At 41.5% G+C, this 13,386-nt stretch overlaps 1 protein-coding gene across 3 annotated transcripts in view; it reads left to right on the top strand.

Annotated features, from left to right (window-relative positions):
- emid1 (EMI domain containing 1) overlaps positions 1–13,386 on the top strand; it is a 68,834-nt gene that overhangs the window by 6,570 nt on the left and 48,878 nt on the right. For all 3 annotated transcript variants that reach the window (XM_042488354.2, XM_088076792.1, XM_042488355.2), the window contains exons 2-3: positions 2,822–2,935; positions 4,713–4,816. In XM_042488354.2, the coding sequence (XP_042344288.1) occupies positions 2,822–2,935; positions 4,713–4,816 (218 nt within the window). The remainder of the gene's footprint in view (positions 1–2,821; positions 2,936–4,712; positions 4,817–13,386) is intronic.

Genomic DNA, 13,386 nt, shown 5'->3' with positions numbered 1-13,386 from the left:
ATTATTGTAGCCTGAAGGCTGATGGATATACTGAGATACATGAAGGGTGGGCTTGTATTTAAATAACATGTGTGGCAGATGAACTCCCTCCTCACTGAACTGCTTGAAAAGTTTAGGATTGATTCAAATTTTGTCTTATTTTTACACCCCTTTTACTTTTAATAGTATTTGGAATATTCAGACTCAGTTTGTAACTTAATGGCAAACATGATCAAAATGGCATTATTTTGTAGGCTAAATGATCATTACATGAATGAAAAAAGTCAAGATCAGTCAATAATCCAGACATAGTCATATCAAAAAGAAATACCTGCAGTAGTGCACAGGCATTAGTGGCTGGCTCAGGTCTGTGTGTGCGGCCACCACAACATGTGGGGATTGTTAATGGGAGCTGGTTCAGGGCTGCTTCGCATCCTCCGCCCTCGGCAGTTTCCTTTAGTGTAAACCGTCTCTCACACACACAAACATATGGTCTCACATATTGACAAACAGACTTTGGTGGGAACACCCTCCCACTCCTGCAAACACATTGGCAGCAGAACACACAAAGTGCAGCTCTGTGCTACAAGCCACACAGTCTCCTTTGTGGTTTCTGCATGGAGCCCCCTCTCTATGCATCTATTGATTGTGTAAACACAGGCTATAGTAATTGTTGTCCTTGTTTCTCCTCCAGCTGTAGCCATGTGAAGGTAATCTGAGTGTTTGTACACTTCATTGTTGATAAAGTAATAGGAACATATGGCAGATCAAACAGCTTCAGTGTGTTTTCCATACATTAAAGTGGAAATAGACGCGCTTCTGCTTTAACACATCATTATAAAATAAATGTTGATTGCACAGTGTAATGGCTATAGAATAACGACACCATCAGCATATAGATTGGTTCCCTATAAGCCTCACTTCCACTATGTAACTGTCTCCCAGGAGAATGAGGGCTTGGTTTATGGCATAAAGGAAGTGCATCAACCATTAGTGGATAGTGCTTCTGTTTTCCCAGGTAGCTATCAGTAACCATCCCAAGTTACCAAAGAATTTCAAGTGGCAATCTCAATAATTTAAGTCCTGGCTGAATTGGCGACATTTGTAGTTATTGGTGGTAGCAGCAAATGCTGCTTAACTCTGCAGAGTTCTGGGATGGCAAAATAAACTACTGTTGTTTTATATTAAAATCAGGCAATAATGAGGATTTTTAATCATTCTGTGAGAAACTGTGATCTGATTTTATACTGCATGAGGCACAGTAAAAGGAGTTTGTTTCCTCAATAAGTTGGAGGTGTGTGGCCTGTCACCCTCAGCTCTTCATCAAACAGCTCACTGTGGCTGCTCCCTCTTCTTCCATCACTCCCTGCATTATTTAAAACTGATCTGCTTTTTAAAAAATGCTGAAAATAACCGCAGTAGTAGAGTTACTGCTAATCTGACACACATTGCATTTCCTGTGAGTACTTCATAATAAAAGTTAGCTCATAATTTAGCAGTTAAATTTTAAGTGCAGAGTATCAGCATGTGAAGCTGCAGCAGTAGGAAATGTTTGGTTTGCATGAGCAGCAACATAATACAGCATTTTTTTCCGCAAACGTTGTTGCTGATACCCAGTTTATAAAACTGCAAATATATACATAATGCAATACTTTCAGCAGTGAGCCATAGACTCAATCAACTTTGTGTAATGTTATGGACAGTGACTTAACAGACATCCATTTAAATGAAAATGTTTGAGATTATTCTTTAATTTGTCACAGCTTTTTTTGTGGAAACTGTGGAAACTGTGGTAGGCTCTGAGGAAGACAGAGTTGTCTTTGTGACAGAAGCGCCAACAATAGTACCACTCCGAAACACTAGGAGGGCAAAAGTTAAGAAAGTTGTCTGTTTCCACTTAGAAGCTGAGTAATCACTCCTGTGTTTTGTTGATAAGTGAGGGAAGGAGATGAAACTGGCCTCTGCAGCAAAACTTTTCTCATAAACATTTCCAATGGCCCACAGTGCTATCAGGAACAGACCCTGTTAGAAGGGTAATTGAGCTCTCAGTGAGGATTAAACAAAGCTGATAAGCTCTCAAATGAATCACTGTTAATTATGGTAACGTAATTTGGTGCTTTTTGCCTAATGGTGGCATCAAGTGCTATAACAGGACCCTTTTATTGTGTGGAAATATAAAATTTTGCTCCTGGAAGCCTGAGAAATAACCGAAATGTACGTGAGAGCACTTGACTCAGCCGGCTCTAAGTCATCGTATCCTCACTATCACATCTTAACCTCTGACTTAAACATGAGCTTTTTTTTTCCCTAACAGGTAAGTTTCTTATCAGCCTCAGTGAGTCCTGATATAACGTCCTCCAAAGACTCTTTGGAAAGGGACTGAATTCATGACCCAGAATTAACCCGTGCTGAGAACTCTAATCTCAGTATGGGACCACGTCCTCCTCTTTATTCCCCCCTGAGGGACTTTACCTCCTCTGAGAGCCGAATGCAAACGGATGTGTATTGATAGAAGAGAGGCCACAGTGTAAATAGGGCCCACAATGCACTCCTGCAAATCTCGTGGCTGATTAAAACCGTGTAAACACCATAAAGAAGTTTCAAAACAAAAGGGTGGGGGAGGGGAGGGAAGAATCTAAACCCGCGGGAAGACAAGAGCGTATTGAATGTGACTGCATGGCAAATTTCCTTTTGTGAGCATGCTTTAGTTTGAGTGCGCTTGTTTCGACACTATACACTGTTCTACCTTATTAACTGTCTTTTTCTTCTGGGTCTAACAATAACATCTGTTTTATAGCGTTCTCTGTATTTCTAACTTCACTCACTGTGTTTCTCCCTTCAGGAACTGGTGTCCTCATACGATCACTAAGACAGTGACTTGCCAGGTGCAGAATGGGACAGTGCTGCAGCGAGTTTATCAGTCGTGCCGCTGGCCGCAGGGATGTACAGGAGGCAGGTGAGAAGGCAACCTTTCCACCACTGTTACTGCTCTGTGGCTCTCAGGATGTAGACTGTGGGTATAAGCGTGTCATTTAACTGTTTACAGAATTGCTATTGCTTTATGAAACTAGTCTTGGATAGCCAGACCTGTGTCTTCACGCTTAATTTTAGCACTGTGCGTAAAAACAACAACTACCTTGGAGTTTTATATGCTGCTTTTGTTTGCAGGGATTTAGCCATTTTAATGCCATGACTAGCCTCCTCAAACTCAAGCAAAATCCCTCTGGACACAATTTTGCAAGAGTACTGTTGCGCCATCCTGCGCTTAGAGGGGCCCAAAACAATTGTGATTGGTTTAAAGAAATCTAAACAACAGATAGCATATTTTTCATTTAGTGTTGAATTCTGCTTTTTCCAGCATGAGATACAGTCAGTCTGGCTGTGCAGGACTACTGTGGTACCACTGAGATGTGAGCCCTTTAAAGTGGAGAACCCACTTTTAACTTCTCATAACAGCGACTGTGTTAGAGAAGCAAGTTAGTTGAGAGAGAGGTGTTATTTGGTACTTTGTTTCTTTTGTAGACTGTAATTATAGTGGAGCTCAATAGCAGAAAAATGCTTTCCCTTTTCAAAATCAATGTCTCTCTGTCAATATCCTTCTTTTGTGTGACTCAAAGAGAGTTAATTTTAGCTTCATCGTTTGTCATGTCATATTCGATTCATATTCTTTACTCAGGAAAGCAAGTTGGAAAACCATTCCTGTTGATTTGTAATCTTGAGTCCGAGATATTGTGAGTTTCTGACCACTACAGTATCTCCCACCTAGCAGGGAAAATGAAACAAAACTATAGATCTGTCAACAAAAAACTGGACTGAAATAAATCAATAAAAAATAAAATACATTTTTAAAAAAAATAAGACCAATAAAATACAATTTAATCAGGCAGGTATAAAAAAGGGCGGTTGTGGGTCATGAGGTCGAGCAGTTGTCCACTAATCAGTAGGTTGGTGTTTCAGTCTCTGCCCCCTGTAGTCTACATGAGTGTTTTTGGTCAAGAAACTGAGACTTACTGTGAGTGTGTATAGTTCAATGTTGTAAATTGTTATCACTCATTATGAACACGTGGCGCCTTGCATGATAGCGTGTGAATGCTTGCTTGTGTTGTAATGTGCTTTGAGTGCTCTTTGAGACTAGAGAAGTGCTGCATAAATTCAGTCCATTTGTTAATATCTGCTTCTCTTGTTAATGAACTGCTCAAAATATGTACCACAACAAACGTAGCAATTTTAATGATGTGATAGGGCTGACCATGCTTGAGCACCACAGTGTTAGAGTAACAGCAGGTTTTCTTGTTCTTCTCATTCTGCCAACAGTGAGTGAATTATCTGTCATTCAGGAGGAAATCTACTGTAAAATATAGCAATTTCTCAACAACAGATCAAATGCAACACAGCTGCTCCACATGTTATGGTCTGAGTACAGAACACCTGGAAAAATTCTTACAACAAGCTCACACCTGTTCCTGGGATGTAGACAAAAGGCATGCCGGTAAATAAGTGAAATACAAAGACGTTAATGAGGAGGGTTCAGCAGATAAACCAAGAAATCAAATAGCACCAGTTATAACTTGATTAACTCACTGAGTGACACACAGCAACATATGAACTTTGCTCCATAAATCTCCCCACATTGCCAAAAAGAAAAGTGGTTTATTAAAGTCACAATGCACACAAAGACAGCTATCATTACCAGTGTTTGTATAATGACTTTAGATTTTATGTGTGTTTTCCAGCTACAAAACTGTTGTGAGACCTTCCTATAAAGTGGTGTATCGCACTGTGACCTCTCTGGAGTGGAAGTGCTGTCCAGGATTCAGCGGCGCTGCCTGCGAAGAAGGTAAGTCAAGACAGACGGACTCACAGACACACATTAGTTACACAGCAGCTGATAGAAATGAACAACAGTTGGGCTGGTTCTCGAAGGAGGCCATTATCACAATCCAGGAAAATGGTTCTCTGTTGTTTCCTCTTTTTGACACTTTATCACCATCTGCATCCCCCGTTTTGCCTTGCTGTGTTCTAACCTGCATATGTGCCTTCAAATACACATGTGCGAGTAATACTTGCACAGGAGTGATTTCCATTAAGCTTACATAAGCCACCTTCTGTCGTCTAAATGAAGTTCAGAAATAAGACCCTGAGTCTGTCCGGGGTGAGTCAGATACTTCATTAATCAGTTTTAATGTGTTCATTCTCAGAGTCATTGTGCTACGTAACGGTTCTTTTGTGTGGTTTGGAGTTTTATGGTCCAGCTGGAACCAAGTCTTCATCCTCTTAAAGTGCCATGCTAGCACTGCTGTTTTCGTTTTTCGCCTACAGTAGCTGCCCATCACACGCACACACACACATACACACACACGCACACGCAGTGTGTAATGACTTCCCCTGGCACTGGCCCCCGTGTCTGCAGACTGGGGAGAAGGGTGGAGCGTCTGTTTATGCCGGGACTTGACTGGGTGTAACATAAATCATCAGGCTTTGCGACACAAAGGACAATAAATGTTTGCAGTGGTTAAAGTGGTCACTTTTTGTGGCGCTTGAAAGCAGAGGCTGTTTTTCTCTTTTACGCTACCACTCCCAGGTGAACTAAGAGCAGCTCTCGGCCCTTACAGCGGCCTGCAGGCTGCTGCAGCGGGGCTGCAACCGGAGAAATGTCTCTACTTCAAAACCGCCTGAATGTCATGCTTGTTTTAGACCTTCCCCGCTCTCAAAGTCAAAGAACACATTGACAGTCAGACAACCCAGACTTTACTTAACAAAAGCAGAGGAACACACAGTCAAACAGGGAGGAAATTATCCAATTAAGTTGTTGCTGGAGGAGATTCCCCTCCGGTTGTCATGGCAGTAGGGGGCTGTCGAGCCAGCAGGGATGCTGGGATTAGCCACTTATCTGAGCGTCGTTCCGGGTGGCTCAGATCACAGGCGGCACTGAGTGGAAGTGACAGGTCCCATTCACAGGGCCTTTACTCTCCGGCACCATGGATGCTATCCAGGGCCACCGGCGCTTTGTTCTCCTCCTGCCGCGTGAGCAGAACCTCTTGCCAGCACAGAACCTGATACCCCGCTGCTGTCTGCCTCATTCGCCGCTTTAAGGAGAAATAAAAGCTCGCCGCACGGGCAAAGCTGGAGGCCGGATTGTGCTTAAATCTGTTGCCATAGTGTTGCCAAGTGAAGTTAAAGCTGCACTCTTAGTTCAGTGGGTGCAAGTTTCAAATCCAGGCTCTTAATTCCTGTTTGTGGCTCCATTCGCAAATCTCTATACATTTCTTTGTGGATTTCCAGACGCCTTTGAGCACTTGTTTGACCTTCAGCTGAATTAAAAAGGCTCAGCACAAAAAGCACCTGTTTCACATAAAAGAACAAACAACTATCATCCTTTTTAAACTCAGGTGTCTAGGTCAGACATTAAAACCATACTGCTTTTGATCCCATAAATCTCATAAATAACTAACAGCGGATACATATATCTTTCCTCTTTCTGGGTTCCGGTGTTGGTTAAATACCATTTCTCCCATCGTCCCTTTTCCTGAGTTTGTCTGCTTTTCACAGACTGTGGAAAATGTGTATGATCTGCTCATTTACTCGGGTTGCCCTGCTTTTACCTCCACCCGTCTCTCACCAGGCCACCCCAAAAGCCCCTGGCCACGTCTGACTCTCAAGGCCGGTCTGCATTACTGCAGATCTCAACAATGTCAGCAGGATTCTGGGGCTGCTTCAAGGTGCAAGAGCGGAAAAGAAACTGCCTTATAAGCTGAGAACACCGTCATTCATATGGCTGTATTTTAAATGGAGATGAGAGAGTTGTTTTCTCTAGTGTCCCTCCGTTCTCACCCCTCCGCCTGCCAGCCAATTGGACAACATACGTAAATCAACGGGTCCGGTCTGAAGTAAAGATAACGTGTCTCTGTTTAAGTTTTGGATTATGCGTTTCCAAAGCAGCAGAGATAAATGAGAGAACATTAAGGGAAGAGTTTACGCCATGCTGTCATGCGGTCATACACAGGCTCGTGAGGCTTTTTTGGCCTATTCCGCTCGAACTCCACAAGCAAAACATTACATCACACCCCGGCTGATAAACAAACTCACTCCATCAGAGTCCAAGTGGAGTAAGATAACACTGCATCAGACAGGCACCTTTCACATTCAATCTCTTTTTCTTATTTCCTCACCCCAACCTCAGGACTTGGCTGGAATTCCAGGCAAGTGGTGTAATTACTGGGTCCTAATTGTTTTCTATGAGGTTTGGGAGATATTGTCTTACTTGTGGACCTTGAACACAATGGTCTTTATCTCTGATTGAGCCTGCGAAAAAAAGGCTAAGTATTTGCAGATGGAGGCGCTTTCATAGCCTGCCAGAAACAGGGATTTAATGTATGCCTGGTTGGCTTTGGCATTCCAAGTAAGTAAATGCTTGTTTTCAGACGGGATATTCCGACTTGTGCTACATCAAACACAAATATCATAATTATATCTCATTTAGAAACAATTTTGTGATACGAGAATATCAAATGTAGCCCATAAAAGCAACATTATTACATTAGAGCTAGCTCTCAAACACTCCTTTACAGGTTGCATCAGCGTCAACATACAGAATAGCAATGAAGGATGAATGCCCGCTCAGCACTAGTGGTTAAATTCAGAGGTATTTTGGACCCCGTATGCTATTTTTGATGGAGTCTTGAAAGTGTGAAGATGACACTAAGAGACAGCAGTAGATATCTACGCCTTGATTTGATTTATGAAAGGACAGCACTTAAAAGAAATGTGGCTGCAGCTTATCACAGGAGGGGGCTGGCATGCAGTAAAACATATGGGGGAACGTAGACTTGAATTAGCACGGCTGTCAAAGCTCTGCCGCGGGGGTCCCCATCAAGTCGTATCTCGCAGCCAAACGGAGGCTGCGGTTTTTGGGTCGCAATTACGGTATGGCTGGGAGGCAGAGGCGCACTGTCTGTAATAAGCCGCAGAAATGTAATCTGTGTTTTCACAGCTCAGCATGGCTTATCACAGGCCTGCACGCTAAACCCCGCGCTTTAAACATCAGTCGGCCGCAGCTTGCCATTAGCAAAGGAAGAGTGGGAGTGCGTGGATGCTGGTATATGTGTCTGTCTGACTGCCAGAGTGAATGTGTGGGTGGGAGAGCGAGGTGTTGAGGATTTGTACAGTGAGGGATGCAGCTGTTCAGTGTGATTAGCTGCTTTAATGGAAGCAGGCTTTGGTAGCTGTGAGTGGAGCGACCCCAGCCTGAGGTCAGAGGGGAGGGAGCTGAACAAGCACAGGTGACCTGCACTCCTCTTAGACCACACAGAGCTGCACTATTAAAGTCACAGACCAAACATGAAGTCACCTTTTCATTCAACCCTTTTTCTTTCCGTCACATTCCTGCATTTCCCCCTGTGTTAGCAGGTGTTAAATATCGTATACTCTCCTGCTCCAATTCATTCACAAAAAAAACCAAACATATTTGATGTCTGATTTAGCCACATCCAGAGCCCGAGGGAGATAGAATAGAATAGAATAGAATAGAATAGAATAGAATAGGGGTCGACCAATGCTGGTTTTTCAGGGCTGATACAGATACCGATTATTAGAAGTTAATGGGATTGAGAACTATTTGGAACTGATATGCATTTACAATAAAAAATTAAAATCTGTCATTATTTTGAATTTAGAATAAAACAAACTCCAACACAAAGTTTTGTTAAATGCCTGTGGCAAATGTATTATCAAAACTGAGCCTTTCAACATCACATACAGCAAGTTCCAAGCAACTGTTTTTATAAAGTTAAGTGAAATTTTTGATTAAAAAATGAATAAATAAAAATAGCTCCTTGAGGTTTTACAAAGTAAAAGTTCCTTTTGTACTTTTTAATTAATTAATTTGATGAGCAATCATTAAAATAAAACACAGATGCAGATAATCGGCAAAATACCAAATATTGGCCCCAATAATCAGACAGGCCAATAATCTGTCGACCCATAGAATAGAATAGAGCCGAATTATTAGAATATTTATTGTCTGTCAGGTTGAAAATTTGTCTTCAGGCCACCAGACACAGAAAGACAACATAGCAAAAAGCAGACAAGCAGTTAGTTAAACAAACATATAGAGAAGGCCATTAGAAACACTTAACACATGAATCAGTTTATATCACTGTCTGTCTGGAGTTTGAAATTCATCAGTCACTTTGTCGAGTTGAGAATATTGATGGCACTTTTAACAATTTTAGTTGCCAGAGGGACTCCATAGCACCTCCCAGAGCTCAGGAGCTCAAACTGGCTGAAGAGAGGATAAGAGCTAGCTGCCAAGATACTCCTCGCTTTTTTCCTTGTCCTCTCTGTAAAAAGTTGGCTCAAGGGCTTTTGTGGCTTGCCAGCTATTTTATTTGCCATTGACACAACCCGAGAAAGTTTACTCTTACATGTGCAGTTTAGGTGACCGTACCAGGCAGGAAGGTAAAAAGTTAAAACACTCTCAACCATAGTTTTATGCGCTGATTCTAATATTTGCTGACTATCCTCAAAGACACATAAATCGTATACAAACAGGGAGGCAGGCTGTGTGCAGAAAAGGCCACAGCAGCTGATATTCATGGTTATGTAAATGGCCAGCGCAGCACAAGTGCTGAGCCCAAATTGGAAGCAGCTGAAGTTAAGGCAAACTGGGCTGAGGGCCCCAGATGAGATTAGACATGGGAGCATCCAACCCTTTCAGCCCGCGCTGCTCCACTCTGGGGAATTGTCATTATAGTCATTAATTAACAAACAACACCGCTAAAGATACCGACCCGCCAACCTAAAATTAACTAAACCAAACAGCAGAGGGAAGTTTTCCCTGCTCTCCTGCCTGCCGTTCTTTTCTTCGCTCTCTTCTTACGTAAGTGTGTGCTGGAATGTGCATCAGGTTTAAGAAAAATCCCCAAATTATACTTCATAGAAGGGTTCAGGTATTTAAATTGGAATATATACTAATAATTATGATAATGTTATTATTTTTGAAATGTTCCATGTAAACCACATGCAGAGCAATCTGTGGAATAATAATGATAGAGTCATAAGATTTATAATATATCTTTATGGTTTATGTTTTACAGTGATACTGTTAGACTAAAGGCAGGAGACAGTAATGGGAGAATGTCATTCATTTGATTTATCATATCAGTGTTATTTTTTTGATATCTTTTCTAAACGTGAAGAATAGGTCAATGCATTTACCTGCAGCTACTGGCTTTTAAGGAGCAGTGTGTTGGATTTGTGTGCTCACCTTTTTTCTTTGTGCTCACATTTTTCCATAGGCTGTATATAAAGATGGACAATATGACAGTTCCCCCAAAGTTGAGGTATTTCAATCCCGTCCTCCCCTGGTGTCTGCCTGCAGTACAGGTCTTAAGGCCCGCCCCTCCATGCTAATGAATGGGACATAGGCCAAACTAAAAATTCAAAGTGCACGCCAAATAACTTTTTCCCAGAGATGTTTTCTGGCTCTTAAGGTAGTTCTCACCACCCTGATGTTCACGTGTTTATTTTTTTATGATAAGTTCCGTTTTAATGAGTTATTAAATTATACAAAAGGGGTCTTTTCCGCCATGATTGACAGCCGTGACAGTCAATCCGTGGGCTCGCATTCAATAGAGCTGCTCACTATTGGTCGGACGGATGTTTTGGCGGGGACTCCCCCACTGCAGGTATCGCTACTACGCAGATGCAGGGCTCTCAATGACATCACCCTCACAAGGTGGCAATGTTGATTATGCACTAATAAAGACATACTTATTATATTATATTACATTTCTCAGGCTCCCAGGAAGTGCTCTTTTCTTTGAAGTCAATTTTCACAGTGGCCAAACAGTGTAATTACGCCGTCATGTGATGCCACGCACCCCAAAAAGACTCTTCCCCATAGACTTACATGGAGAAAGAGATGTCTGAAAATCATTGGATAAATGTTTCTGAGCATGACAGCCCTACAAATTGATTTGCTTAACCATCAGGATTTGATCCATTTCATCTGATAACATTTGGAAAGTCTAGAAGAGTCGCACAATGAAGTAATTTTATCCCCATGCAACAGTATGAGATTTTCATGGTACAATAAAGATCTAAGAAAATATTGGGGTTTCGCAGTATCACAGCATTACAGAAATATTATTATTATCAGTCAGAATGACCCTTAAAGGAATGAAAACAGACAGGTTGGTTTTGGTTAAACGAACGTTTTATTTCTATAATTAAAAACTGAAACCTTTTTTTTTTGATGGAAGCATGTGTAAAAGTCTACCTTTTGAAAATAACAACATGAATATAATAATAATATAAAGTTGACGCTCTCTGTCCAGTTGCATTTTTCTTTCTAAAGTCAAAAGTTACAAGTGTGTGTGCTCTATGGGCTGCACAGTGTGGAAGTAGTGCCTATGATCCCCAGATCATCCAGGTAATGTTATTCATGGCAGCTGAACCCTTTTGACTTAGTGTGTTGCTGCAACTCTCATAGGAATGAATGGGGTACTGAATTCAGTGCTGTATCTGGTTCTTTTAATACATCCATGCCATTTCTGCCATTATATCCCCCTAAATCACACACACTGAACCTTTAAATCTAACGTAAATGGCAGTGGATCTCAAGATATGCAGTGCACAGTCCTTTGGCTGAAACTCTTTTTAAAGTTTCATACATACTTAGCCTTGATTCTGAGTTAAGTTTTACGTGTCTGGCTCCTGGACTGGAAATGCCTCTTCTGCTTACTGATTTATTTATTATTTCCCAAGACTTCCCCCGGGAGTGCATTGAAATCTGTTTTTCCTGCTTTCAGAGAGGCATAAAGTGGGCCGAGTCAGCAGCGCAAAAAAACTTTTAGGGGTGAAAATAGACACACACACACACAAACACACACGCCATGGCAGCTGGAGTATTCTTCTGTCCCCAATAAAGCAGAGGCATTTCCCTTCACCCAGTAGTTTAAGTGGACTGGTGTGCTGACAGAGTGACCCACAAACAGACAGGCTCTTTACGGCCGGACAGATCACGCAATCAGCAGAAAGAAGACACATGCTCTCTTCCTGGCCAAGATAAGGCCAACTGAACTTGTAACAAAGTTTTTATCACGTGGAAAGATAAAGTAAAAGCTTTAAGACCCTTCCTTTTCCTAAAGCCTCCTTATTACTGGAGCTGTAGGCTCAACATCCCTTCTCTTATCTCTGATCCACTCAGCCACTGATACCATTAAAGCTGCATTAACCCCGTCTGCTCCCTGCCTTTCAACATATCACCATCCCTCATCTTGCATGTATAGAGTAGCATGATGTAGGTACTGTGTAACACAGCGCTTCTGTCTTAAGGTAGGCTCTGAGAAGGTAATGAAGCATATTTGACGTCAGTGCTGAGACAATGGCAGCATTGAGGGAGTGTGTATGCTTGGGGTCCCGTTGGTTCCATACAGCTGTGATGAGTTCAGCCGACCCAGTTGCTGCCTGCAGCCCACTGGGAAGACTGGTATTGTCTTTCACAACCATGGACTTATTGCAGATCACCATCTCTCCACTAATTTGTCAAAATTATCCACTTTAATTTTACTTTTTCTGTCTCAATTTTCCTTCTTCCTCATGATTTAGCCTCATAAAGCTCCACATTGCATTTTTCATTACCATCTTTCATTACCTCTTTTACACATTTTACATTTCTACACATTATTCTTATTATTCTCAAGCTGATTAATAATTTTCTTGGTTAACTGATTGAATGATGAAATTGATTGATAATTAAAGGGGAAGAACAACTCTGAATCCAGACTTACCCTATAAAGCAGAGGTTCTCAGACCTTTTTTTTTTTTTAACAGACAAAAGCCCCTTACAAGACAATATACCAGCCCCCCCACCCCACCCCTCCCCGTAATACACTGACTATTGATAAGTACCTCGTACATCTCCACTTTAAAAACAATCAAACTATCCCTTAAAGGTGATTCAAATGGCTTGTTTTATCTGACAAAATATCCAAAACCAAACAATATTTAATTTAGTTTCATGTAAAAAAGGTAACAGCAAATCTTTTGATTGGAGCAGACAAACATAAATAATTAATCAGTAATTCATTCTTGCTGATTGATTTTTTTTCCCAACTGACCAAACTTTTGAACTCTGCCTCTGCACAAATTCACTCTTCTGTTCTCTTGGACGTGTGAACTCTTCATAAATCCAGTTATGTCTCCTTCTGAGCACACATGCCCACCCCAGGATATACCCACATTCTGGACCGCAAAAATATAAAAATACAATAAAAACAGTTGCTTTAATATTAAATATTATTCCCTGGCATTGTATCAGTCTGCAGGGTTTTGTAGCCTCCCAGTAGTCCTGATGATCTAGCTGCTCATTTGTCACTGTTATGAGTTAATAAACATATACAACAC

The sequence above is a fragment of the Plectropomus leopardus genome, chromosome 4 (genome assembly GCF_026936395.1).
Source record: "Plectropomus leopardus strain MGB_pleo_1.0 chromosome 4, ASM2693639v1, whole genome shotgun sequence".
NCBI classification, from domain to species: domain Eukaryota; kingdom Metazoa; phylum Chordata; class Actinopteri; order Perciformes; family Serranidae; genus Plectropomus; species Plectropomus leopardus.
This window is presented reverse-complemented; position numbering and strand designations above follow the sequence as displayed.